This window comes from Puntigrus tetrazona, chromosome 6, assembly GCF_018831695.1.
Source record: "Puntigrus tetrazona isolate hp1 chromosome 6, ASM1883169v1, whole genome shotgun sequence".
Classification (NCBI taxonomy): domain Eukaryota; kingdom Metazoa; phylum Chordata; class Actinopteri; order Cypriniformes; family Cyprinidae; genus Puntigrus; species Puntigrus tetrazona.
Genome location: NC_056704.1, coordinates 16,898,500 through 16,926,482, shown reverse-complemented (window position 1 = coordinate 16,926,482; position 27,983 = coordinate 16,898,500). Strand labels below are relative to the sequence as shown.

The 27,983-nt window shown below is 36.8% G+C and overlaps 1 protein-coding gene and 1 long non-coding RNA gene across 3 annotated transcripts in view; one reads left to right on the top strand and one right to left on the bottom strand.

Moving 5' to 3' along the window:
* LOC122346379 overlaps nucleotides 1-27,983 on the bottom strand; it is a 123,303-nt gene that overhangs the window by 35,209 nt on the left and 60,111 nt on the right. The gene's annotated exons all lie outside the window — the stretch shown is intronic.
* brinp3a.1 (bone morphogenetic protein/retinoic acid inducible neural-specific 3a, tandem duplicate 1) lies at nucleotides 115-27,798 on the top strand. 2 transcript variants are annotated; one of them, XM_043240971.1, is made up of 8 exons: nucleotides 115-575; nucleotides 1,138-1,409; nucleotides 10,184-10,371; nucleotides 11,250-11,434; nucleotides 18,243-18,348; nucleotides 19,479-19,715; nucleotides 21,299-21,521; nucleotides 25,898-27,798. In XM_043240971.1, exons 2-8 carry the CDS (start codon nucleotides 1,180-1,182, stop codon nucleotides 27,012-27,014), a joined length of 2,286 nt encoding a protein of 761 aa, XP_043096906.1. In that variant the 5' UTR covers nucleotides 115-575; nucleotides 1,138-1,179; the 3' UTR covers nucleotides 27,015-27,798. The 2 variants fall into 2 exon arrangements, with proteins under 2 accessions (XP_043096906.1, XP_043096905.1); XM_043240970.1 differs by having other exon boundaries at nucleotides 1,135-1,409.

The window sequence follows — 27,983 nt, the reverse complement described above, 5'->3', positions numbered from 1 at the left end:
TCTCTCAGCGCCAAAACCCCGCCCCTCTCGCCCGCTCGCAGCCAATGAGGAGTGGAGGAGGCTTGTCTCTGAAACAAATTGGATATTTTCATGGTGTGTATGGGAAGCGTCGGGCATCCGACATACGCGCAGTTGCACAGAGTGGTCCTCCGGAGTCTACGTTTATTTAGTGCTTCTTGGACACCAGGTTAAGTTAATGTGTCTGCCGAGGGGAAACGGTAGACTTTAATCGCGTCAGTCGTTAAAGGTTATGGGATTGCTTCACCGTAACTTCAAATTCATAAGAGACCTGTCTACCTGGAGAGAGAAGAGTGAAGACAGAGCGACCGCGATAGTTTTTTCTTCTCTTCACCCGGATTATACGCCACAAGACGTTGGAAATATATTCGCTAGCGGAAGCAGAGAGTTGGATGCTGGTTTTCCAGGGCTCTTCTCGCTTCGCGATGGTGTCTAAAACAAGTTGAACTGAGCCAAATTTTCAAAGGTCACCCTCAACAGTCTCCCTATGATTTGCTTTTAACTATAGAACTGTAGAGGTTGACTTCAGTGGCAGAAACATCGGACACCTGGAGAAGGTAAACTTATAACTATAATAAATATGATTGCATTTAACTGGAAGTGTATAAATATGATGCACTTCTTATTTAATTCTAATTGCAAGCATAATCCTTGCATAATAATTTTACTTGCCTTATAGAATGAACGTGACATGATTTTTTTCTGTTTTGAGGAGAAGAATGTTTCTGATACACAGAGTAGATTAAAAAGCACACCGTAATAATATAATATAATATGGAAATAAGTCTATTTTTATACTATACATCAGAGGTTTTTTAAAGACCCTGGGACCCCCAGCTAAACTCTCAAGATAACCCAGGGATCTCCATGTAAAATATGCTATTTAACACGTTATAATATCCTTCATCGAGAACAATAATTAATACATTACATTGTACAGTGCGTAACAATAGACAGCTAAAATGAGCTAAAATGATAAATTATCTAGTATGTAATTATACTGTATTGTGTCCACAGACCTCCCAGACTGAAAATCCTGGACTTTAACTTACAGCTGTGTTGGAAAAAGGGTGCCAGAACACAATTGAATTTACTGTAATGTCTTTGTTGTTTCAGAAGGCGAGGAAAGTTTGGAGAGAATGTCGAGTCGCAGGGTGAAGCATGAGCTGCCAGTGTACTGATTTTAGACTGGCGTATCTGATGAGTCTATGGGTGTGTGTTGTACTAAGCCTTCACTGCTGGGTTCTAGCCCCTGTGGCAGCCTCCCATGATGCCGCTGGTCCATTTGGGTGGCTCCTTTCAGATAAAGGGCCTTTTCATCACTCACAGGAATTTGCAGAATTTGTGGAGCGTTATCAGCAGGGCTTCACAACCAAATATAAGATTTACAGGTGAGCTGGATAATTACTTCTGTTATTTGTTGCCACCGGTGTGTAGAATGTGTTAACATTTTTTCGTGATATGCAGAATTATATGATGCTTTTCATTTATTTGAACCCACTAATACAATATAACGAGGTTAACAAGAAAATCTTATGGGGGCAATGTTATTTTGTTTACTGGTGTGTAAACTTTAGATTAGAACAGAAGAGGAACTTCATGCAAATTGCCACATAACAGTCATTTTTGGGTATGGGTATTTTCGCTATGCAATATAAGCAAGCCTACACACATGCATGCAATATATATATATATATATATATATATATATATATATATATATATATATATATATATATATATATAAAAACAAATAAATAAATATGATTATGTTTTCATGACTTTATTGTGATATATGTGTGTGAGTGTGTGTGTGTGTGTGTGTGTGTTTATATATATAAATACATACATATATATTTCTTATATTGTGTTTTATATATATATATATATATATATATATATATATATATATATATATATATATATATATATATATATATATATATATATACACTGTACATGTATGGACGAAATGAACTCGGGAGAAAGTAGTACTTAGGAAGTAATTAAAATTGCTCAAATATGCTGAAATGTTATTGATGAATGTTAAATATGTTTCATATGCTACAATGGTTACTGATGCTGGTTGAACAATGTGTTTCATGAGGAGTCACTTTAAGAGTTTTTTCCAAGAAACTAGACAACGGTTTTCGAGTTCAAAATGTGTTTTGAAACTTTTAAAGCCAGATTATTAGTCGCAACTGATGTGAGGTGAGGTGTTGCGGGAAGTTGTGCAGAGTTAGAGCTGAGGATTAGATGAAGTGATAAACAGCCCAAAAAGGGAGGAGGAAAAAAAAAGCGGGAAAAGTGTTGGCTGAACTGAACCTGACTGACGCGCACATTTGGCAGGGCCGTTGGACCACACTGCCAGGCGCAGATGGAGATGGCAACACTGGGGTTAGTCAGACGTTCTCTCCTCAACATACGTGTGTATCTGTGAATGCTCCACTGGCTTTATTTATTTATTTATTTATTTATTTTGGTGGAGACTATAGGAGTCAACAAAAGTACAGTTGTGCTTTCTCAATGTCAGATCTCCCCCTGCTGGTGGAAACCAGCAACTCGTGTGCGCATGTGTGTGTGTGTGTGTGTGTGTGTGTGTGTGCGTGCGTGCGCGCTGTCGTGCGTGTGTCTACCTGATTTTACTTTGCATGCTAGACAGGGCTCCTATCCCAACATCCCTTGTGCCTGAATGACTTTTAAGTACCTTGCTTTCACACTGGCAGTACAGAGAGGGACAGGTTTGCATCTGCAACAGATCTGAGTTGAGAGAGAATCAATTCTGCTTTCTGGCCTCTTAACACTCTTTGTCTTGTATGAGACATTTGAAGAAAGATAATGATGTGTGACACTGGAACAGTTTTATAAGCCTATATGCGCGTGTGCATGTGTCAGGCATTCTCTCATCTCTTCTTTGGTCTTTTTATAGACCACTTTCAAATTCAGTGTTGCATTGTTTGATACACTGAGAAAAGTGTAGAAGAAAGTTTCTAGTAATGTTCACAAATTGTTTCACAAGTAGAAAGACTGAAATTGTGTGTATATATATATATATATATATATATATATATATATATATATATATATATATATATATATATATATATATTTTATATAATTTTGAAAACTCTCTTTCCTTCTTTCTCTCTCTCTCTTTACAATCTTTTATATTCAACAACTCAAACCTGAGTTCATCCTCACACGATCACTGTAAATTAATCTTTAGCCGCTGTCCCACCAGCTTGGTTGTAAAAGTCGGAAATCTGTATAATAAATCCCTAGAAATTGTACACCATCAGCATCTGCAGTTTGTTTGCATTTGCGAAAACACACCTACTGTAGGTTGTCAGGAACCTGCTGGTGCTAACATAGGTAGGTGTGCGGTGACTTAGATTGAAGGTAAATTTGTGTCAGATGTTATATTCTCATTCTTCCCATTTACCTTCCGCCAAAGGTTGAACAGAGCCCAAGGGTACAGTAAAGAGTCAGTAGTGTCTATCCTTCCTGTCAGATGCGAGAAAAGGAGCTCATAAAACACCAGACATATGCTGCCTGACAAGTGTGTGATGGGAGGGTTCTGCACGGGAGGATGGGTGGGTGAAGCGGACAAGCCGATGGCAACGGAAAAGGTTGCCGGAGCAGATACGTGCTCACTTGTTCCTCCCGGAGATGCTAATAGCGAAGCTCCACGAGCACAAGGTGACAGCAATTGTCGGCTTAGCCAGAGCTGTGTGAGCAACAATGAGGATAAGCAGTAATTCTCCCACGCAAACACTGTCTTGCTGAAGTTTTTCCTGCACTCTGGAATGGGACTTGATGTGTAAAGTCGACAGAGTTTGTTATGCTATTTACATCCGAATTAGACGGTACACGTGTACTTTTGGTCCTTTACTGGAATTAAAAGTATTAGGGAGATTTGAATACATCTTAGTCATATACCTAACAAATGTGTTTGTGTTTCAGATATTTGCTATAGTATTTTCAGCTGCTTAATGGCCACATAATGAAATATTTTGAATTACGTATGCAGAGCGGGAGAGTTGAGCTGCACGGCTTTAATGTCTGCTTTTATGTGGTCGTCTTGATGATGGTGCTACAGGTTTATTACCTTTTTATTAATTAGTAAGTCATTACTTCAGTATAAAAGTCTGTATATATATATAAAACTGTAAACAAAAGAAGATATTAAAGGACTTAAGGAGCGTGGTAAAATGCGTAAGCTTACATTTAATGTAATTAATCTTAAAGTAAAATTGTAAAACGCTTAATTAAAAACATGCAACCATAGCACACAGCCAGAGCTACTGCTTATCCAGCTTTGAATATAGAAGATGTTGAATATATCAAGAATTCCAATTAAGAAAGCATCTGAAAGGGTTTGAGAGGAATAAATATAATGGAATTATCATACATCCTTAAAAATGTACAAGTCATAAGTGTTATTAATGCCTGAAGCATTAGAGGTCTATTAGCCTCCGGCCTCTTCAGCGGCATTCAAATAAATTTAGACTGAAAATGTTTAGCCTAACGACAATAATGTCTGAAGATTTTCCATAAAAGCCTCAGATCATTGATTGCTCAATTAGTGGCTCTACTTTGTGCTATTTTAGAGGGATATTTAACTTAATGCAGTCGTGTGTGTGCTGTGTACAGGACAGTACTGACAGCTAGGTTCTGTAGAAATTCTTTGAACTGCTCTTATCAAACGAATATATCTTGGTGTTGTCCTGGAAATCAAACCGGAGCAAAGACTGTGATGTTCAACGGTGTGGAATTTCAAATTAAACACATGAAGGGCTTTCAGTATGGCATATTTGACAAGTTTTTTTTTGTTTTGTTTTTTTCATTCATGGAAAAAAAAATGGTTGCACCGCACACCTCTTCTGTACTGTGGGATTTGTTTTGCCCTTATTATTTTTTTTTTTTTTCCTGCACCAGTTATATAATATACAAGTCAAAGAGAATTTTATTTAAATCCAACTGCACAGCATTGCTTTCACAGAGGTTATTTGAACAAATTTCAGATAACTCACATTTTACACATACGGTCAGTTATTTTGTGTATTTTTGCATCGCCGTGGAAAGTAGTTTCAAAAGCATCTAAATATGCTAGCAACTTGGAGTTATGGGCATTCTTAGCATTTTTGACCCTTGTACCAACAAATAGGATTTTATCATACGACAACATTTTATTTTAAGCCTTTGTATGTGCATTAGAGAATATTATAATGCACACTCTAATGCATTTCCAAATATCATTGTAATGAAAGTTAAAAGCACTACAATATTTGCAGATTGCTTTTTATATCTTAAATTAGTGGTCATGTGTTTTACTTTAGTATACTTTCTAAAAGTGTAACAATGCGTGGATAATGTACTAAAACTGTGGTTGTGAGTATTCATGAAATCACACGATGCATTATAAAGGTGTTACGGGACATAATTCATGCAAAAATGCAAATGTGCATTCATGCTGGTCACATATTATTAAAAAACAGTTCTGAAAAAAGTGTAATCAGACTGTACTCATTAATATTTTATATTAAAGCTTAAATAAATACAAACACCAGGCCATGTCAAAACAACTCCAGCCCCCAAAAAACACCCAGAGGGCTTAAATACTTTTTAATAAATTAAATATTAAAAGAAAATCGTGTTACTGCATACACTAAAGCTATCGTACAACAGAAACGCATACAACAGAGATCAGGTGTCCCAGAATACCCTAATTCACCCTAAACTATAAAAGAACAAGAGATGGTGGGTGGGAGTGGGAGAAAAAGAGAGAGAGAGAGAGAGAGAGAGAGAGAGAGATCGACAGAAGGAGAGGGAGAGAGAGATATCAGGCTAGTAGCGTCAGGCCCTAGCTAATCGTCTCATTATTTATGTTTCAAGACATGTATATCCCCTGAGTATGCTTGCACTTGCATTGGAAACACAATCAAGGACAAAACACCTACTGGCTGCTCGGTCATTGCTATGGTAGATTGTTTTCCTAGTTCAGTTTATCAGGGCCAGAGCTTGACTGAGAGGGATGAGCTGTTGGACTTCCCTTACGGGAATTGAATGATGGAAGCTCACAGAGGTGCGTATGTTAAGTCATATCTCACAACTGACAGGAGCGATGATGACTGGGGTTTTGATAACTCAATATTTCAGTATGAAGAAATACTCTTTGAATAAATAGCGAACGTCCTTTGTCGACCAATTAGCTCTATATTTAGGTCCAACAAATTTCCTTGAGTCCTAGATGACTTATGCCATGGAATGAGTGAGGCCTTAATGAGCGTGTTTACATCCGATTAATGTTAGCATGAAGAAGTGTTTGATAAACACAACTAATGAGGTGTAGCCTGAGCGCTCAATTTGCCTCAGGTTTGTCTTGAAATGAAAATCAAGTTAAGACCACAATATAAACACAGCTGGTAGTTGGCAATAAACCAACTACTATAATACTTTTGTATGACTTTTGAAATTAGAGAGGTTTCGTTGAATGTTTTGTTAGCATTTTCAACGTAGTACAAGAAAACTAGAAATTTTCGAAAGGAAAGTTGCAATAGAATTTGAATTAAAATAAATGAATAAACACGACACAGAAGCCTAGCATTACAGGATCAGTTTGTTTTCAAATATGTATATATATATATATATATCATAATATGTATATATATATATATATATTGCTGTCTTACTACAATTTTGAACAAATAAATGCAGCTTTGGCAATTAAACTTCCTTTAAAAAGAATCTATAAAGCAACAGTTCGTTCAAAAAGCTAAATTCAAACAGCTGATAAAAATACCACAATAATCCACATGTATTGCATTTGTGTGTATACAGTTGCAGTGTTGTGCATCTACTGTACATGGCTTTCTCTGCGAATGCTGACAGACTAACAGGCTCTCAGTCAGTGACTGACGCCTTTTGACATGTTTCCGTACAGCAAGCATTTATTACATGAGAGTTTCTCGATTTATGGACTGTTTGAGTTGCAGCATGACACAGATAGTCTTAGATACAAATGCCATCCATCCTTGCTGTGAGTGCGTTAACCGATTTGTAGGTCAACGTAGCGAAATAACAGCCTCAAACGTTATAAAAAATGCAAAAGAACATGCGCATATATTTTCAATGCAGAGTGCAAATTCAGATGAATAGGCTTTCACAGATACAAATGATCTATGTGTTTTGGTGGGCAGGCTTACAGAATAAATATTACTGTTTGAACGTTCGGGGGCTGATTTTCTCTTATACCGAGGCTGCACTTATTCGATCCAAAATACAATGAAACCGTAATATTGTGAAATATTATTAGAAAGTAATATATTCTTGTGCTAAAGCTGAATTTTCAGCAGAAAGTCTTTGTCGTGTGATCCTTCAGAAGTCATTTTAAAATGCTGATTTGGTGCTCAAGGAACAATTTTTTTTTACTATAAAGGTTGCAAACAGTTGTGTTTGTGTTTTGTGAAAACTATACTTCTTTTTCCAGGATTCTTTGATAAATAGAAATGTATTTAAAATGATAATATTTTGTAACATCATAAAGGTCTTTACTGTCCTTGCAGCATAAAAGTATCACTCACTCCAAACCTCTGAAAAGCATTTATTTGCACACGTCTGCATTTTGCCGTATGCAGTTATGAATTGTCTCTTTGACCTTTTTTCCACTTGTATAAATAACTGGTGAGAAAGTCCCTCTTGCATGTCCAAAATGATCCAACTTTTAAAAATGGGTCTTGAGACCCTTTGATTTCTGTTCCATTCCAGTGCACTTCTAGGTTAACTGTTTTTTTAAGGTGAAAATGTGCTCAGTGTGAACAGATTTTTACTCATTTTGTACTTCCTGCTTTCTGTAAATGTAGTTTGGTGAGGCGTAATACCTATAGTAGCATCTGTCTGCAAACTTGCCAAAAGATTAATTTCATATTTCAAACTAGACGGATGGAAAATCCTGTATTGCAAAAATTCCGTAAGGAATGGAGCATGATCGATTGTTCCAATTTATTTTTTTGTGTTAATGTTTTTACAATTAATCACATGAAGTTTTTAGCCAACTTGAATCTAATTGGTTTAATAATCAAATGCAATTTAATTTAACACAAAGCCATGTTTGCCTTTCCACAAATCCAATTTAGAGCGTGTTGCATAATATTGCGAAAATGTTGCATAAATCCCACTTATTCCTCTTAATGAAGAGCGAATGTAAGAATCATCCGGATGTTTCAAACACCGCACTGCTTCTGACATTATAACAAGCTGGTCTCATTTGCTTGTACTGTGACATTCTCGGTCTCCCTTTGGCTTCAGACTGCTTCCTCTGGAGCGTGTTCTCATCGGTGACTCTGTGTAGCCGTGGGTCTCTGTGGGGAAGGCTGGCAGGTAGTTCTTCAACATGCCTTCTCCTGCTGTGAGGCTGCAGCGTGGGCTCAGTGCTGGATTAGCCTCCAGCTCCATCCATAACTGTCCATCAAGAACTTTTGTTCTGACACAGTGTCGATCATACTTTCTCTCTCCATTTCGTCTCTTTCTGTCCTTCTTCCCTTCCATTCGTCTTTCTCTGTCTCATTGGTTTTAGCGCTCTTATTTTCCACGGTCAATAAGTGTCATTTGTTATTATTCAAATACGCATTTAGTAAACCATATTCTGCAATATAATGTATAGGATATAATGAGCCAAAATGGCCCCTAGGGTATGTTCAGCAGAATTTAGATTTTTGTGACAACATTCAATTTAATTGTGAGATGAGTTTTCAGGGTAGAGATTTGCATATTTTCAGAATGAGTAAACAAAATTGATAAGATGCATTTCATTTTAAATCTAATCGTATTTAATATTAATAAAACTTTAAGGTTTACAAAATAAAACAAGGAAATGTATTTCCATTAATAATCATACTGTATAAATATATTTTTGATTCTTACATTGGGGAAAGACATTTTAAGAACAGCTTCTGTAATTTTCCAAGGGTAGAATTTATATTACAGAACTATCTCCATTTACATAATGTGCAGTTATTATAGCAATTACCATAACTAGGTGATAACTAGTTACTAACCCTGAAGCTACCTCTAAATTGAACCTTAAGCTATGTAGTTACATTGTACAGTACTTTCTTGGGTAAAATTAAGCATCTTAAATAGTATTATACAGCATTAACTTATACATAAAAGAGATTGAAGGGAAAGATTTAAAAATTAAAATTCTCCTGTATTTGTTCCAGACCTGAGTTTTTCTTTTGAGCAAAAACAAGATTTGTTGGTAACCACACAGATGACAGTAGACTTCCATAATATTGGGGAAAATGCTAATTTTTGATTGAACTATCCCTATGATATACTGAACTTTGAAGGCCAGCAGTAATACTAATCTGTCTTTTGCATTCTGCATTTCTAAGATAGTATTTTCTTTTTCCATATCAAATTAATAGTAATATAGTAGAAGAATCTTACTGGTAGCTCAATATACTGATGATCATTCTTTTAAAGTATACTCTATATTCTGAGGTATTAAATAATATATAATAGTTATATAAGGATCATTTTTCTGTATTGTGCTGAGCAGCATTTGCAGTCAATGAAAGACCGAAAATGGATAGTGGAAGCTGATTTTCTCAAACAAAATTCCAGCTGTTCTCATCAAACGGACTCCTCTTAAGTTTTATCCGTGAAAGAAAGAAGCTTGCCATTGTTACAGATTAGTCCCAGTCAGCCCTTCTTCAGTGCAAAAGTCACAGGGAAAAAAACTAAAACAAATTGCACCATTATGTAGAGGAAAACAGTCCAGAGCAATTCCTAAAGCTGAAGTTAAAAAAAAAAAGAAAGAGAATGCATAATATGATTTGAATTGCAGGCGCGGGGGTCATGCAGTCATCGCATTTTCTCCTCAGCAGGTCTTAACTGAATATGCGTTGTACTCAAGCTGCGTAAAGGTTTCTCAGACCTCTCTCTCTCTCTTTTTTTTCGTAGTTATACGGGGAATATACAGAACAGCAGTTTAAAAGCTTAAAATGTACCGTGGTTTACACTGAACTAGATATTAAAACAAACTCTCCCAGCTGTTGAAAAAATGATGTTCAGGATTTTTCCCTCCTGTGTCCATTGTGGCTCAAATGAAGGACATTTCCAAATAGGGTGTATGTGTGTGTGTTTTTGCGTGACCTTGCAGAGAGTTTGGGCGCTGGAAGGTGAACAGCCTGGCTCTGGAGAGAGAGGACAATGGCGTGGCTCTACCCCTCGATCCAGAGTTCATGCAGACCATCAGACAGTTGGGCCGCAGACCCACCCTCGGTGCCATTACCGAGAACATCATCAGGAAATATGGCACACACTTTCTGCTTTCAGCTACACTCGGAGGTACTTGAACAAAGCTGACTGTTCATTTACATTTATGCATATTGGCAGACATCCTTTTTTTTTTAAGTCATCATTTTCATAGAAATAATTGTCATGCATGTTGTTATACATAAATCTATATTTAGGATCAGCTTGCAATTTAAAGCGGAATTGTTTATTTGGGGTACAAAAACTTTTTTTTTTAAAGAATAATGCATTCTACATTAATAACTAAGGCGGTTAAAAATAACACTATTTTTAATGCATTTATTTGATTTGGCATTATAATTGCTTTTATTCTCCTTCCTCCTTCAACCGCACTTACATTCTTAGAAACCCCACTCTCCAAAAAACATTTTAGACATGTGAACACGTGCTCTAGACAAAAGTCCAGAGCTCTAACACACGTTTTTGATATATGTAAATATAAAAATAGATATAAAATAAGATTGAAAAAAAACAGTTGTAACATACAGTCATTTGCACAAACGTTAATTGTAAAGACACATAAATGTAATCTACAGTACGTTGTGGTGTCTTTAAATCTATATGTTTCTCCTATGTGTATCATCCACCTGCTAACCTTATAGGCGTTATTTGCATTTAAATATTCGTTTGACAGCCATATTATTACAATTTGGAGCTTTTACTGATACATTTTTTATATATACTCATATTCACGAACTATGCATCTGTACAGCATTGCATAAAGTTTTAACATAATTTTACTTTCTCATTATTTGCTATCTTTTATTTGATAAATTGTCCCTTTTCTGCTCCCTTCATCTTAGACATAATTCCCTTGCTTCGCTCTTCCTGACATAAAAATTTTTTTGGACTTCCTGAAGCCATTTTCCCCAGCGATCCTCACATTTTTATGTTGCTTTGCCCTGCTGCAGGTGAGGAGGCGTTGACTATATTTGTGGACAAGAGGAGGCTAAGCCGGACGGCGGACCTGACTGACTCAAATGGCACGGCTGTGACTCTGGAGGCCCTGCACCAGCTGGCTGCCTCCTACTTCATAGACAGAGAGAGCACTCTGCGCAAACTGCACCACCTCCAGATTGCTTCCACTGCCATCAAGGTAACCCTGTGGCCTAGATGCGTACAGACCTGGGGACCTGACCCCCCGTTTCAGTACTTATTTTTGGAAGGCAGTCTGACTTGAGCTCGGCTGTTTCTATTGTTTTGCAGCTGCATCATTCGGAGATCAAAAGAAGTGGGTTAAATGTTAGAGAAGCGCAGCGGTTTTCCATTCATTTTTGTTCCTGGTTGTGGAAATTATGAGGTGTTAATGAATCACAGGTTTGAGCAAAATGATGTGTGCGCGCGCAGAGGAGCGTACGATTAAGTTAAATTGCGTTTGAAAGGCACTGTTTTTTAAACACATATTCAGGTTTAAGCTCTCTGACACATCATATATCAGTTAATCCAAAACAAGTTACCCGTAGCAAGCAATATGTGTCAGGTCAGTGATTGTGCTTGAAACAGCAGCCCACATACTCTGCACTAAATGAGTTAAAGGCCTTCTGCACAATGCCTTCTGTGCACTCCTAAATACATGTTGGAAAGCTAGAGTTAGAATAGGGAGTTGAAAAACAGGATTTTTTGGTATATTTATCTCTCATATGTACTAATCTCTGTCGACCTAATTGTAAGGATGGGAATTGTAAATAGAATGATGATTCAGCATCCTCTTAATGATTCCTGTTCCTTAATGTCTACATTAAACATTTTTTTGATGCTTTTAAACAAGTAATATTTGGGGTGGAAAAATCACTACTGTTCAAGAGCATTTCTAACATATTTTGTGTATTTGTTTTCTCTAATTCTCAAAGGCTTTATTTGATCAGTAAAAACTGTAGTATTGTAAAATATTAAAATGTTAAATTATTCTCTTTAAATATATTTTAAAATATAAATTCTTCCCGTGATACTTAATAATTCTAATATGTTGATTTAGGGCTCAAGAAACATTTCTTCGTACTTTTTATGTTAAAAACCTTTTCTTTAAAGAATATAAAAATGAAAAAAAAAAAATGTTTGTAATCTAAATATTTTGTAACAGTACATGTATCTATTGTTACTATTGAAAAATGTCCCTTCTCAAAAAAAAAAGTATTTTGTAAAAAAGTACTGACCCCAAACTTTTTAATAGTAGTAAAAGTATTCCATAAGGAAATACCGAGATGATTTTGATATGTATTTTGTTGTGGGATTTCTTACCTTTTAGTGTTGCCCTTATGTATTCAGTCCAATAATTGGCTATATAATAAAGACAAATTATATTAAAAATGTGGTTAGATACTCATTATTATTTATAAAATAAAAACGTATTTAGATTTTACTGTTAGTTAAAGACAAGCTCACACTACAGGATTTTTAAAATCCTAACTGATTATGAAGTCTGGTTGCAACATTATCCAGACAGTCCTGTTACTATAAGTCTCCACTATCCAACAGAGCCGTTACGGCAGCTGTTTTGCGGTCGCGCATTGGCTATTGTGAAAGTACTGGCATAATCATATAGCAGTCGTCATCCCGATTTAAAACCTACATATCAGACATGTTTGATCTGATCAGGGCGGCCCAGATTTGAGCGCAAAAAGATCAGGAGGTACAAAGCTCTATCGGTGAACCCCTCACATTACTACATAACATCGGGACCGACCGAGCTGCTCAACTTTGGCTCAGATTCTCGGGAGGGGAAAATCACTGCTAAATCGGGCTAAAAATCCTGTAGTGTGAGCCAGGTTTTAAAAGAAAGCGGCTCATAAGAGTCATTTATTCAAGAATGGCACTGCACTGGTTGCACTGTATGTATCATAATTTATAAGAATGAGCTCTTCTGTAACTGTTAGTAGTGCGGTAATCGCTGTTAGCATGATATTCAGTCAGCAACGGTGGAAAAACAGACAGCACCAGTCGGTTCCAGTATTTAAAGGAATACAACTCCGTTCCCAACCCTACTTCACAGTTGATTTGTATTTACCGGGAGCAAGACACATTGCCTCCTGACAGCAAGTGTCTTAGCTTAAGAGCTTATAAGCTATCTTGATGGAAGTGAGCAGATGGAGGTCCTTTTAGATGCCTTTATTTGCCTGGCATTTCAGGTGATTGATGTGAAATATTCTCAGGATCAGCAGTCTTTAATTCAGCCCATGGATTTTTGCCTCACGTGGATGAAGACGGATGTGAATACAAAAGCTCTCTATACCAAACTGGCGATTCTTTCCGTGGCAAACATGCAACGTTTGAGCGATAGTGGTCTGCTCAAATGGAAGAGCTATTTTCTTGGGGGTGGGGGGGGTATAGAGGGATATAGCAAATAAATAAAAAAATATGAAGGTGCTGGTGGAATTATGCATCAGTGTGACAAATTATCTGGTCCATTTCAATAATTTCTTTGAGAGCCCAGCCCATTCGTCAGCCGTTTTGAATATAAGCGAGGTGTCAGGCTCTAATGAATAAGAGACTTATGAGGAGGATTTTCTGCACCGCCAATAATAAATGAATCTTTAACCTCCACAGTCAGAGACGACGGTGGACAGGAAATGCGGTGAGTGCCAGTTGACATCCATAACAGCATTTCGTTTTGATTTACAGGAGGGAGGAGTGTTAGCAGAGGTTTATAACAATCAGAGCATGCTTAGATATGACTGCTGGAGTATTCAGGTCTGTGCATTTTAATGCCGGACTGCTTAATGCTGCCTGACATGCCTTCTGGTGATATACTTGCAAGCCATCATCCAGAATGGCCAGAATTTATAGGTTTGGATGAACACTAGGCGGTGGGTCAAGGACTCATTAGTACTATGATTCTGTAATGCATAGGGATCAGTAAAAAAAATATCAATTTTCTGATTAATCAATTAATTTGAACAACGCAATATTGACTGACTAATCATACCCCAGTGTTATAGACGTCACAGAGGCCAGCACAGACGCACTCTCCTTTAATATACCACTTATCTACTCTGATCTAGATTCCGTTTGTTGCACTTATTGAAAATAAGTCCTATTGAGATCCCTGTGCGATACATTTCTGTCAGGTACATTAAGAAAATTACTTCTCCATGTCACCTCTACGACCAGCCCGATCTCAAGGCAGTTTGTACATATTTTATGAGGTGACTAATTCGTACGACAATTTTTTTTTTACAATTTTACAATTTTTGCAAATTCGTATGAATCTGTACAAAAGACCCACACCTGATCTGCCCTCCTAAAGCTACCCGTCACTGGGGTTTTAGTAAATCACACAAAATGAGTACAAATTTGTACAAATTAGCCGCCTCATAAAATATGTACAAATTGGTCATAAGATTGTGTTGGCATGACCTTTTCTGTCAAACATAAAATTGTTAATTTTGAAAGAATTTTGGCAACTGAACAGTTTGGCTCCAATTTACTGTATTTTTGTCCATATAATGAAAGTCAGTAAGAATTCTTTTTTTAAATATATAGTTTTTTTTTTTTTATATTCCACAGAAGAAAGTCAGTTTTACAGGTTTGGAACAATGTAATGGTGGCGAGTATGTGATTTATTTATTTTTTTTTTTTTGGCTGAACACTCACTTTAAATAAGGCAAATGTGTTAAATAATATTACAGGTTTTTTTTAACACTACTCAATAATAAAATCTTTTTTCTTCGTTTTTCTTATCTGAATGTTTTTATTCCACATTCTTCTATGCTATGCATACCCGTAGCACATTTTTTTCCTCTGTTAAGCAATGGAATACATTTTGCATGATATTCTCTCACCAATTCAGTGGCAGAGTATATGAACTGTAGGAAACTTTATGAAAGATTATGATTCGGAGAAAGAGTTGGGCATTTTGCCACTGGTAGTGCTTTGACGTTTGCCTGGGTCATCAGTCAAGCATCCCGAGCACAAGCTGGGAGGCATGAAAACTCTGCCAGCACCTCTACACCTCCCCCAGTCTCTCCCTCTTAACTGCCATAAACCAGAGCGAGAACTTCCGAATCCGGCTGCGAGGAAAGAACGCTCGAAAAATCAAAAAGAATTTCCAGCTAATGCACGCAGATGAAGCTCTCTTGTAGAGAGCATGCCTTTGTGTTTCATTCTAAGATTTCACAAGCTGAAGCTGAGAGCATTAACCACTACTTGCCTCGCAGAGGATTCCCTGCTGCTTTCAATAAAGTCCTATTTTCTGTAGAGAAGTGTATAATTCCATTCTAATGCACACTTTCCTCCAATGATAAGCTTCCCCTATTGCACCCACTGAAACGAAGGCTGCGCTAACCCACCGGAAAGGGCCTTTTTATGGAAACAGCTGCTGGAATATCTCAAAGATTGTTTCAATGCGGTGTAAAAACATGCCTGATGCAAATAGGAAAACGCCTATTGACTAATTCTCTCTGATTAAATACAGACCCCATTCTAGCCGGAACTTTGTATAAAGCATTTGTATAATAAGCGCCAGTGCTTATGAAACATTAATGACATTTCTAGCGTATCAAAAAGCTGGGATCGGCATCTTAAAATCCATTATTATTCAAATATGTGGCCCACTCAGTGATATTTTCCGCAGTCTTTGTTGGATTAATCACAGGTGGGAATTACAGAACTGTCTGTTTTTCCTCATTTACTGTTTGAGAAATGCAGTGGATGGCTAATATTTATTCGGCAAATCATTTTAGTCACTTTTTTGAAGGAATTTTACAATCATATTGTCATGGTTTTCTGTGGAACGTTTTTCTTTCTTTACACACCAGGGTATGCACATCTTAACACACATCTTAGATCTTAGATATATATATATATATATATATATATATATATATATATATATATATATATATATATATATATATATATATATATATATATTTTTTTTTTTTCCTTTTCATAAGCAAACTTTAAAAGTGACGCATATGTGCTGTGATTACTATCCATTTTATTAACAGTGCAGTGTTTTAGTCTCTTAGCATGCCAGTACGAGACAAAGTGACACAGTAACTAAGTATAGAATGACACGTCTAGGAGTGTGGGCGCCAGGTCTTTTTTAATAAAGACAGAGGGAACAGTCTTATGAACTTCAGAGTGATTGCGAGCGAATGTTACAAGTCACAACTGACCCATTTCCTTGAATACATCCCTTCAGTCGTAGCCACACTGAAAGAGACCCTTATGCCAGTTACTGATCTCATTAAAGCCTGCTGCTGGAAGTTCTGATGTAGTCAGCACAAATAAAACACTGCAGATAATTTGAAAAAAATACACAATTTTCAGTCCACATGGTTTGTACTCAGCATCTATAATGGATGGCACATAGTGCACACTCAGGTAAATTCCGAATTTCCAATTCAGATGCACTAGCTGCAGCAACAGTTCTCCATTTTTCTCCGTTTCATTACAGAAAGCCCAAGTCCTGCACATGCTCCGCTCCATCAGGCCCTTGTGGCGGGCCGGCTCATTGCTATGCATAGAAAAACCCATCTTTATACTTGCAATTGGTCAATTTTCCCTTTAAGTCGGACATCTGTCTTTGTTAGAAATTAATCTGCTGATCCCTGTAGAGGCTCCTTGGATTTTAATTAATTGCGTGGACGCGTCAATAAGAGGAATGGAAATGCCAGCGGTAGGCTTGCTGAACTTGTGCTTTTCCTCCTGATTCGGCTTTCAGCGCTCTCACTGGCTTGAAAGTTATTTCAACACGCTGAATGGAAATTAAATAAAGCAGCTCTCGATAATGGGGATTTGCTGCTTGTGTAACACATTAGAAATGCTTCCTTGGCTTTTCCAGGTCCTCAGTCATTTTCAGTGGTTCACTTGCATGACAACAACTGCGTTCTGCTTGGAGGGTTCACTATAGTGTTTACTTTGTCTCATTTTATCCGCTTCACCGTTTATCCAGTGACCCTCGAGTAGATGTTGAACAAAGGCAACTTTTCTTCCAACACAGAAGAAGAAAAGTTAGTTTCGCCTGACGGAGATCTCGGGTCGCCATTAATCTACAAACATGACATAGAGACTTTCATTCACTCACCGGGGGAAATATTAAAGAAGACAATGTAGAACAGAGAACAATTTGTAAGTGACAGGTAGGGAGATATATTTGCCCACAGGCAGTGAGTTTTCTTCCCATGTGTCAGCCGAGCCTTGATATACAGTGACTTTTGTCAGGGAAAAAACTGAAGCTTTTGTCAGGAATGATTGAGCTGCGATTGTGCGCCATTTTAACATACATCTTAGATGGGAACAAAGATAGCGTGTTGATACTTTTGTCAGAGAGGTGTCAGTGTTATGGATATTCTACTCTTATGTAACCTGTTTGTCTGCTCTGGAACATTAATTCATTTGACTTACAACCATTTCGTCTAATGGTTGCATTTCTTTTCAGTACATATGCTGTGCCTTTCACTAAAATACACAGTTCCGCAACGGCAGCTGTGTTGAACTTGAAATATCTATGTTGAAATGTATCAAATTGATTGTAAAATTCAAGTCACATTCAAGCCACAGGTCCATTAACCTTCACTATTTACGTACACTGAAAGTGCATTACGTTCACTGTGAAATATTGCCCTTCACTACATTAGAGAATTTGGTTCAAAATAATACCATAGCTTTTTCTCAAAAACTTTCATGTCCTTGCTGCAAAGGTGCAGTCTTTATAGTGTTCTGGACAGACGTTTGAGCTCCTTTACAACATAGTCATTATACAGTTCTACCAACAATTCTGTGTAGTTGCGTCTAAAACTATACGTCTTTTTTGAGCTCGTACAAGCACTGGAGAAATCTATGTTACTTTGATTTCACAGGACAGTCATCTGCTTGCTCTGCATATTTAATGGCCTCAGTGTCATTTCTGTCTCTGTTTTGCACAGAGTATTGTCATGTGCTTTCTCTTGTCTTCCCTTAAGGTGACCGAAACAAGGACAGGCCCTCTTGGATGCAGTAACTATGACAACCTCGATTCTGTCAGTTCCGTTTTGGTTCAGAGCCCTGAAAACAAGATTCATCTACAAGGTAACGCATGTATTATTTAACTATATCCCAGACTTTCCAATGATATTATCACATATTATCACTTGTTTAATTTCATTCCTCTATGCTGATATTGAAAGAGGCAGCAGCGTGTTATTCTTTAAAAATATTATTTTGTTGTAAAAGCACACGTAAAGGTTTCAAGGAAATGTAGCTTATGAAAAGATATTTTGAAAGGTACTTATAATGCTTAAAATGTTTAACAGTACTTTATTTTATATTATGTTTTTTTTTTTTTAATGTCTCTTTTGCTTACCCAAAAGAAGCAAGCCATTACTCCAGTATTCAATGTCACATGATCGTTTAGAAATCATTATAATCTGCTGATTTAGTGCTCATTAAAATTTTGTTACACTAAGCCTAATTACCTATTAATTACCTATTTGGTAATGAAGCCTGTATTTATAATACATTAGAAGGGTATTCTTAAGGCATTATAATGAATGCATAATGAATTATAGATAATTTTAGAATATGTTGATTGAATATGTTCATAAAAACAGTTAATATTTTATAGTTAATATTATCACATTAATATATCACTTGCAAGTAATAATAAATAAATACCACTTATAAATAATAATAATGATAATACAAATATTTTCTTAAAAAGTCAGAAGATCAGATATCAGATCAGATGAATGTTTAATAACTGCATTACTGCAGCTCCAGTACATGTCAACTAGACTTTATTACAGTACGAGTAGTGTGTCTGCTAAATATATGCTAACACTTTATTTTTATGGTTCCTAAACATACATGTTTTTATGGATATTCATGAAGTGTTCTTACACATTATAAGTTTTTTATAACACATTATGCATTTATTATAATGTTTTAAGAATACCCTTATAAAGTATTATAAATACAGGTTTCATAGAAAGTGTTACCAAAATTTCTTCTATGTTACCTACGATGTTCTGCTTACATTTTTTTAGAACACTTTTTAGTGTTATTTCATGATTAGAGATAAAACATAGATACCTTTACTTTTTTTCCAATATCAGTTCAGAAAAAAAAACTGATCCCACATTTTTTCAAGGTAGTGTATACTGGTTTAATTTTTAATGCATATGATGTATTTTTGTATGATCAATTTTGTCTACTTCTAGGGCTTCAGGCCATTCTGCCAGAATACCTAAGGAGCAGATTTGTGGAGGCAGCTCTCAGTTATATCGGCTGCCACTCCGAGGGTGAGTTTGTGTGCCGGGATAATGACTGCTGGTGCAAATGCAGTGTCGATTATCCCCAGTGCAACTGTCCCAGTGAAGACCTGAAGGCTATGCAGGACAGCCTGAAACTCATCAGAGAATCATGGGTGCAAGCCAACCAAGAGTTTGAAGAGTCTGGTAAGACTCTGCAATATTACACCTTTAAAATTTAATAGTAACTTTTTCAACATGGTGAATAATTCATATCATTTGAAAATTTCTTCTGTAAAACACAAAAGATAATTGTTTTAAGAATTGTGTGTACTGTTTTCTCTGTCCCATGTAATTTAAAATAGTAGAGACTAAAGCTTCCAGCCTTCTAAAAGGACACTGGTAGTAGTTTGTAGCAATTTCATTGACTTGGAATGAATTGGTAAAAAAAGATTTTTATGGGTGATATAGTTTTTGGCAGTTCGTACTAACTCAGAGCCACTTTTATGATTCTTTTATTCTTTTTTGATTTAAATCATTTAATCCCCACGGAAAAATTACATGGAAAAGAGTGACAAAAATGTTAATTTTATGGATACAATCATACGGGGATAGGCGAATGAGAATCATTTTGGGGTGGAAAACTTATAGTGTAATTTGTTTTATGGTTAGGATTTTTTTATTTATTTTATTTTTTTAAATTAGTCGTAGGGCCCGAGGCATGTCAGCATCGAATTAATTCTGTCGCGCAGCTTAGATCTGTGAATATCCCTGACACATAGTGGGGTGACATTACACAGTGATTGTTGTCACCTTGTTACATTTGATGGCTGACAAGGAAATGGTGGGAAGTGCTTCCTGGGATCTAGTGTCATTGTCATTGTGGTAAAGCAGCGTTTTGGACTTGGCAGGCTTACTTGTCCCTAAGCTAGGCACTGAGCCAGCACAGAGCAGGTTTTTGTGTGCATCACAGCCATGTTGGAGCTCTACCTCCTGCTGCAACAGCAGGGAGTGAAAAACCACTGCCTAATGACTGTAAACCAAATAAATAAACAACGATCATTTGCTGGAGCGAGATCATCCAGCAGCCCGCGTCTCTATTCGGTCGAGCCTTCACAGAGTTTTTGTTTTGTATTGAAATTCCTCATCAAAGCAAAACTTGGCGAGTTGGACCGATCAATGCATACCTAAAAATGGAACTTGTAATATTTTCAATTACCTAATGTTTGATTGCATGAAAAATCCAATTCTGCACAGACTGGAATTGTCAGGCTATGATGAGGATCTGTGTTGTTAATTATAGGCACTGAGATCATTTCTTGTTAGATGTTAGGTAGCATTGATTGGGGCGTTGAGCGCCATAACACGGCTATCGATTTTTCTCGCCGCGAATGAAAATGAACTTCCCTCGGCTTGCAGACATTTGTGTGGCCGAGATGATTCAGCTTTGCTTTTAACAACTTGCTACACTGTCAGAACGTAATGTTTTTGTAGTTGTTGAAGTCGAACCGCATGCGCTCCTTCAAAATCAGCCGGCCCTTCTTAGAAAAGACTTAGCGTTTCTTAGCAATTCATTGAAAATACCCTGCTGTCCTCGCCTATCAGTGTTCAATCACACAGGACAATTTTCAATTTTCATCAAAGGAATGAAAATAACGTTCCACCTGCTCCCCTTCCACCCCCAGTTTCACTGTTGACTCATTTTTATCAAACATGACTGATTTCTTTTTCCCCGACATGAGGCAAAGTCATTCCAGTAATTTATTCTCAACTCTTGTCTGCCTTTCTAGAGGACTTCCAAAATTTTGTGAGGAGATTACCCACGTTCTATGCTCTGAACACATCTGCTGTGCAGTACTTTTGGAAGATGGACCCTGGCGTTCAACAACGCTTTCTGCTGCTGGAGACTAGCACTCAACAGCTGCTCAGCAAAGCGCAGCGGATTGTCGGCAAACTCTTCAAACTCAGCAAAAGGTGTCGGACTCAGCCCAAAATATCTGTGCTCAGAGAGAGGTAAGAGATGAGCCATGTTCCTAATGGGTTATAAATGGAAATGTCCGTATTTATAATTGATTGTAAAGTGATGAGAGGTGAAATTTTTTTGTCATTGCTTCCTGAAGGATTCAGGGTTGAACAGACTTTATCTGGGTAACATCTTACGGCAAGACTGCATTCTTTTGAATCAGTTAATTTAGGTATCATAAACAGACAATTTACAACAGGTTTTACGGTGATATTTAAGCTGATGTAAGGATTGTTTTATTCTGTTGACACCACTGAAAGTTAATCCAAATTCAGTTTCAGAAGCTGGTGTGACATTTATAAAAACAAACGTAAGGTTGTTTAATATTATTAATACTAGGGTTTGCATGACACATTCCACTCCAATTAAAGATAGTCAAGATTTCTTTAAATACAGTCTTTTAATGTTATATGTTGATTCTTATTGTATATATTCCCAAAAATATATTTTTCTTCTTCTGTAAATCAGGGTAAAAATGCATGAATCATTATTTCTAGAAAAAATATAACCAAACTAATCATGACACTTTCTAATACAGAAAGGATACATTATAATAAATGTTATTAAATGAAATAAATGAAATTAACATTACCCAAGGCTATAAAGTGTATTATTAGTTCATGATATCTGATGCATTAACTGATGTTAGCAGACCTTTTTTTTCTTTCAAAGAACCTCAAATTGTTGAGAAAATCCGAAGGCCAGACCCTGAGTTCTCCTCTAACATCTTTATTTTTCACTATGTCACATACATACATTGCGCTGTTGCATTGAATCTTTCTTCTTGATCTTTTTCCAAATGGATGAACTAATAGGAGATTTAAAATGCATGTCCTCCGAACTAATTAATTAAGAAATGCCTTTAACACACTACTCAGTCCATATCTGAGGGCAATTGTGGCAAGCATAATTGTGTTAAGTCTAGTACCTTGGCTGAAGTCCCAGCCTCTCTAAAATGATAGAGACTGTCCCATCTAATCATTTTAGGAGTTAGTGGATGAATAGGTTTTATCTTCCCATCTTTAGGCTAAAGTGCAGGTTGTGTTTTAATGGAAGACACGGGAAACAGGTAATTTATGGGCTCTGCACTGGCATGATAATGCAGTGCCTTTGGTAAGGGCTGTGGAAGGAGAAAGTTCATGACTGAGGTCTGAAACAGTGTTCAAAGATGGGAGAGGGTCAGGGCTGTGCAAAAATGAGAATTATGCAAACCACGCAGGCAGCCAAGTCAAGTGGAAACTACTCGAGTCAGATGAGGTGAAAGCGAAGCCTAAAGCGATGATCAGCTTCACAGTCGAAAGTTCTTGGTTCATTAATATTCATATTGACTTCTCAAAGACATACTATTCAGATATCCTCATATTATCACTTAAGCTGGCTGGATGCTCTGGAACGGCGTGTAATGCAGATGCTGCAACATATACGAATCCTCTAATGTATACTGTATTCCTTGGAAGGGACAATCAGATTTTCAGATTTGCTATTTGCACCAGAAGCATCTACAGTGGAATAGTGGAAAAAAGCGTGTTATATTTTCTAGATGCATGGTACTAATTGATAAAACTTTTGATGACCATAAACATTTTTATGACTGCATGCAGCAATATTATGAAATGCTGCTTTTGTCAATGTTCAGTGTTACTAATATAAAAAAGAAAATAGAAAAAGGAAAAAAGAAATCAGTTTTTATTATTTTCTTGAGTTTATATGTAATTCTGTTGTTATAAATCACAAATTCAAGTATATAAGACACAAATCTGATTTTGTAACTCACAAATCTGTTTATACTTTGCAATTGTGAGGTTAAATCTGAGATAAAAACTGTGGGATCTAAACTCACAATGCAGAGAAAACAGACAGAATTGTGACATAAAAAGCTGCACTTATTATTTTTTATTCAGTGGCAGAAACTCACTTCTGTATACTGGAAAATGTGTTTTACACTTTATATTTATTTTACATAAAAAAATCAATTATGACATTTTTTAACCATAATATTCTAGTTATATTTTTTTGCCTACAGCAACAGTTTAAATATTAATATCAAAATAATCAGTAATCAGCAATAAAACAATAGAAACTTAAAAAAAAAAAAAAATCACCTTTTAAATGATTGCATATTTTACCTCAAGTATTGCAGATATTGTAACTGTTATGGGGAAAAATGAAATGGCAGATTTTGCAGTGGGGGAAAAATTCTATATTACACCAATTTAGATTATTGAGCTAATGCACATTACACTAACAGCAACAATGTGCAAACTGCTTCAGGAGAAAATGACACGATTAATTAGGGTGTTAAGCATGCATAATTAATGATTATTCTAATATTATTCTATCTTATAAACCTGTTAGTTAAAATGTGAAGTAATCAAAGACAAAGTGCTGTACTTGATTTTGTCTTGCAGCACTTTTTAAGACAAACATTACCATATACGAGAATAACATCATCTCCCAAGTCCAAATGTACAGTATACTCATACTTTTCAAAGTTTCCTATCTCGGGACTGAGAAGTCTAGGGCATGAGAACAATAACAGCATGCATTTGAAATATTTCTGCAATCTGCCTTGATCTATCTTCAAGAGCATCCTTCTTCTTTGATAACATATGATTCAAGTTGCAGCAAGAAAAATAAAGCAGACAAATAGACAAAACATTTTATTAGACTGCTTTTGAGGTTCTGATTTACTGTTTTGTTTTCTCTGTCAGTTCATCATTCACACTTGATTTATTTGATTCTCACACTTCCTTTAAATTACTTTTTTTTCCCATTCCTTTTGTCAGGCAGAATTTATCAACAGCTTGATAAATTTGTTCATAAAATGCATTCCTACGCATCTGACGGTTTGTTTTGCTTTTCGTTGGCATATTACTTTGCCTTTATACCTTTAAACAGAATCGGTGCTTTAAAATGATCAAAAACATTACCTTGTGAATCTAATAGCTGGTTTTAAGTGATTATACTGCCTAGCAAATGCATATTTCTTCACGGCCGTAACAGGAGCAAAAATGCTTATTTAAGCTATTGTTGTACTTCCATCAGATGTTTTTACGGTTTAAAAATATGGAAATTTTGGAGAAATTGTTTTCTCATGGAATAAATGTGCATGCGCATGTTTTGTCTCTGGTGTGAATTTCCATTTCGCTGTCAGTGAAATATGCTGACAGGCTGCTGAGATTTCCTCCATTGCCAACCACCTGCATATTGACTGTCTCTCAGGCAGCCTGGTGCCATGAATATTTATACATTCTGTTGCCATCACTTATGTTTTAATCCAGAGTAAACTGTTTTTCTCTGCGCAAGTGGAAATTCCATGGCAATGAAAATCTTCGGCTATCTCGCAGGATGGCATAACAAAAGGGACTCTGCAATTGCTGAAATAGATTTTTGAACTGTGAAAAGAAGAGTTGCAGCATAAGTCAAGCCTTGAAAATAACGAGTTGTTTATCTAGAAGCCAGTTCAGAGGAGAATTAGGAATATTTTGGGCCTTAAATACTCACAAATATCTTCCTCTTCAGCTTACGATTTGTCTTTCAGATTTTTAACTAGCGACAAAAATGACATCCAATATGGCTTCATTTCATTTACTATTTCAACTCAGGCTTTAGAAATGCTGTACGAGTAGAATTTTACCGTTATTGAGCTTGAAAAAACAAAGTCAAATTGAAAATGGGAGTACATTTTAGCTGATGTTTACAATTTGACTTCATGTGACAGATCGTGCTGATCCACTCCACTGAGTTCATTTGCCAGTGGCTTCAGAGAGAATCATTACAGTGTCTGAATATGCATGTTATGTTAATTTTTGCAGGATGGCATTTTTTTCATGCTTATAAAATGGATGAAATTATTTGGAAATAATTTAGTGTCTAGTGTTATTTATTTTCCAAGTATTTCTTTTTCCATTTTGTCTGTCTATTCTGAGAAAAAAGACAAGCTATAATTTTCAAAGAATAAAGTACTTTAATGTCTCAAGCTTAGAACATTTTATAGAGTATATACTTTACTTTAGTGTTCAGCTGCTTTCCACACACACACAAAAAAAAAAAAAAAAAAAATTATACACAAATTATATTATGTTATTATTTCAGCTAACTATTTCATTATTTTCCTTTTTTTTAATTGTGTGAGAAACATTGTGTGTGTGTATCATGCAAAAAACCTTTGGGCTTTTAAGGCTTTTGGTGACTGAGCAAACTACAACCTGTTCCCGTGAGCTTCAAGTACCCTGATTAATTCTTGTGACATCTCTAATATCGCTACTCTCAGTACTTAATCTTTAGACTTTATCTGTGATGAAATTGAGTATCATTTACAACTTTGGAGACAATCTTACTTATCACATTCATTCCTTCACCATAGGCCTCTCAGCTACTGGCTGAGGTATATCCTCTCCATCATGTACTGCAGTGAGAACAATCAGATAGGCTCCTACATGGAGGAAACCCGGACCTGCTCCTGTCATTACGAGCACCCATCCTGCCAGGGAGTTATTCCGTGCTCCGTAGGCGACGGCCCTCACTGCGCCTCCTGCTCCTACGAGAACCGCTCTCGCTGTGCCAGCTGCAATCCCGGCTACATGCTGAGCCAAGGAACCTGTAGGAATACCATCCCGGATTCTACCGACAACTACATCGGGTTCGAGACGGACCTTCAGGACATGGAGCTGCGCTACCTGCTGCAAAAGAAAGACGGGCGGATCAGTATTCACGCCATGTTCATAAGCAATGACGTCAGACTCAACAACTGGTTCGATCCCAGCTGGAGGAAGAGGATGCTGCTGACGCTGAAGAGCAACAAGTTCAAATCTAGCCACGTTCACATGCTCCTAGGGATCTCCCTGCAGATATGCCTTACTAAAAACAGCACCCTGGAACCCGTGCTGTCCGTCTACATCAATCCATTCGGAGGTAGTCATTCTGAGAGCTGGATCATGCCAATTGACCAGAACAATTACCCTGACTGGGAAAGGACCAAGTTAGACATCCCGCTTGACTGTTATAACTGGACCCTGACTTTAGGAAACAAGTGGAAGACCTTTTTTGAGACGGTACACATTTACCTGAGGAGCCGCGTAAAAACGGCATCGGCTCAAGGGAACGGCAGCGTCCATTTTGAGCCATTGGAATACATGGACTCGTCCCGTAACCTGGGCTACATGAAAATCAACAGTATGCAGGTGTTCGGATATAGTATGCACTTTGATCCGGATGCCATTCAGGACTTGATCCTGCAGCTGGACTACCCGTACACGCAGGGCTCGCAGGACTCGGCCTTGCTCCAGCTGCTGGAGATCCGAGACCGGGTCAACCGACTCTCTCCACCGGGACAGCAACCTCTGGATCTGTTCGCCTGCTTATTACGCCACCGTCTTAAACTCTCTACCACCGATGTGGTCCGAATCCAGACTGCTCTTCAGGCCTTCAGCGCCAAGCAGCCCAACTCAATGGAGTATGAAACTACCAAACTATGTAGCTAAAAAGCCGCTGCAAGGTAGCAGTATATTTGTAGCTATTTCAGTAACTGTAGTTTAACGACCTGATATACATTCGGACAAAAACAAAAGCATCGGACAGCTGCTGGGGATACAGTGTTGATGGTGATGCCAGAGTTCTGGTTTGAAGCACTGATGTAATGCGCCACTTCAGAAGAATGGCCAAACCTTTTGCCTTTTCTTTTCTTAACTGCTATGACGATTTACGGTAACTCATAGCGAGCTCATAATGACCTCATCTCAGTTTCTGCAGAATTTAGCATCAGCCCCTGTCCTGATAAACAATGTGTGCGGTAGAACTCGTCCGGGTCTTTTGATTTTTAAAAGTGACTTTTATTTTCACCTCTTTATTCTCTGCAAGCATAACAGAGGCCGTGAACACATGGTGAGCCAAACCTTGTTAGTGTAATCAGGGGTTCCTGCTGTGTCTGGGCAGAATTCCGACTTCTTTTAGGGTTTTTTTTCGCCTTTTCTATGCTGTCTGTCAACACTGTAACTCTCAAAAATATCAGTATCCTAATCAACAATAGATGGTTTTGTTGATGCTTAAAACTATTTTTATGGTATTCGTTGGAATATGAATGTAGGAGGAAAGCTGTTTAAAAATCTCAACACCATAAGCAAGGTACTTATTATATATGCTGTTTCATGTACATTTATTTTTATAAAATCTATTATTTGTGACAAGTTACAAAGGTAATGTCCATACAATGTATAGAACATTTGTTAATACTCTAAATAAAAGTCATTTTTATGTGCCGTCTGTAAATATCTCTAATTATTTGAATTGCACTTATCTTATAACATATTATTTATAAAATCTAGTGCATCATAATCACATCAAAGTTCTTGTGTATATAATATATGTGTGTACTGTGTAAATTTGTTATGCATAAAGACACACACATATATATTTTTTAAATATTTACATGTATATATTTGTATCCATATAAT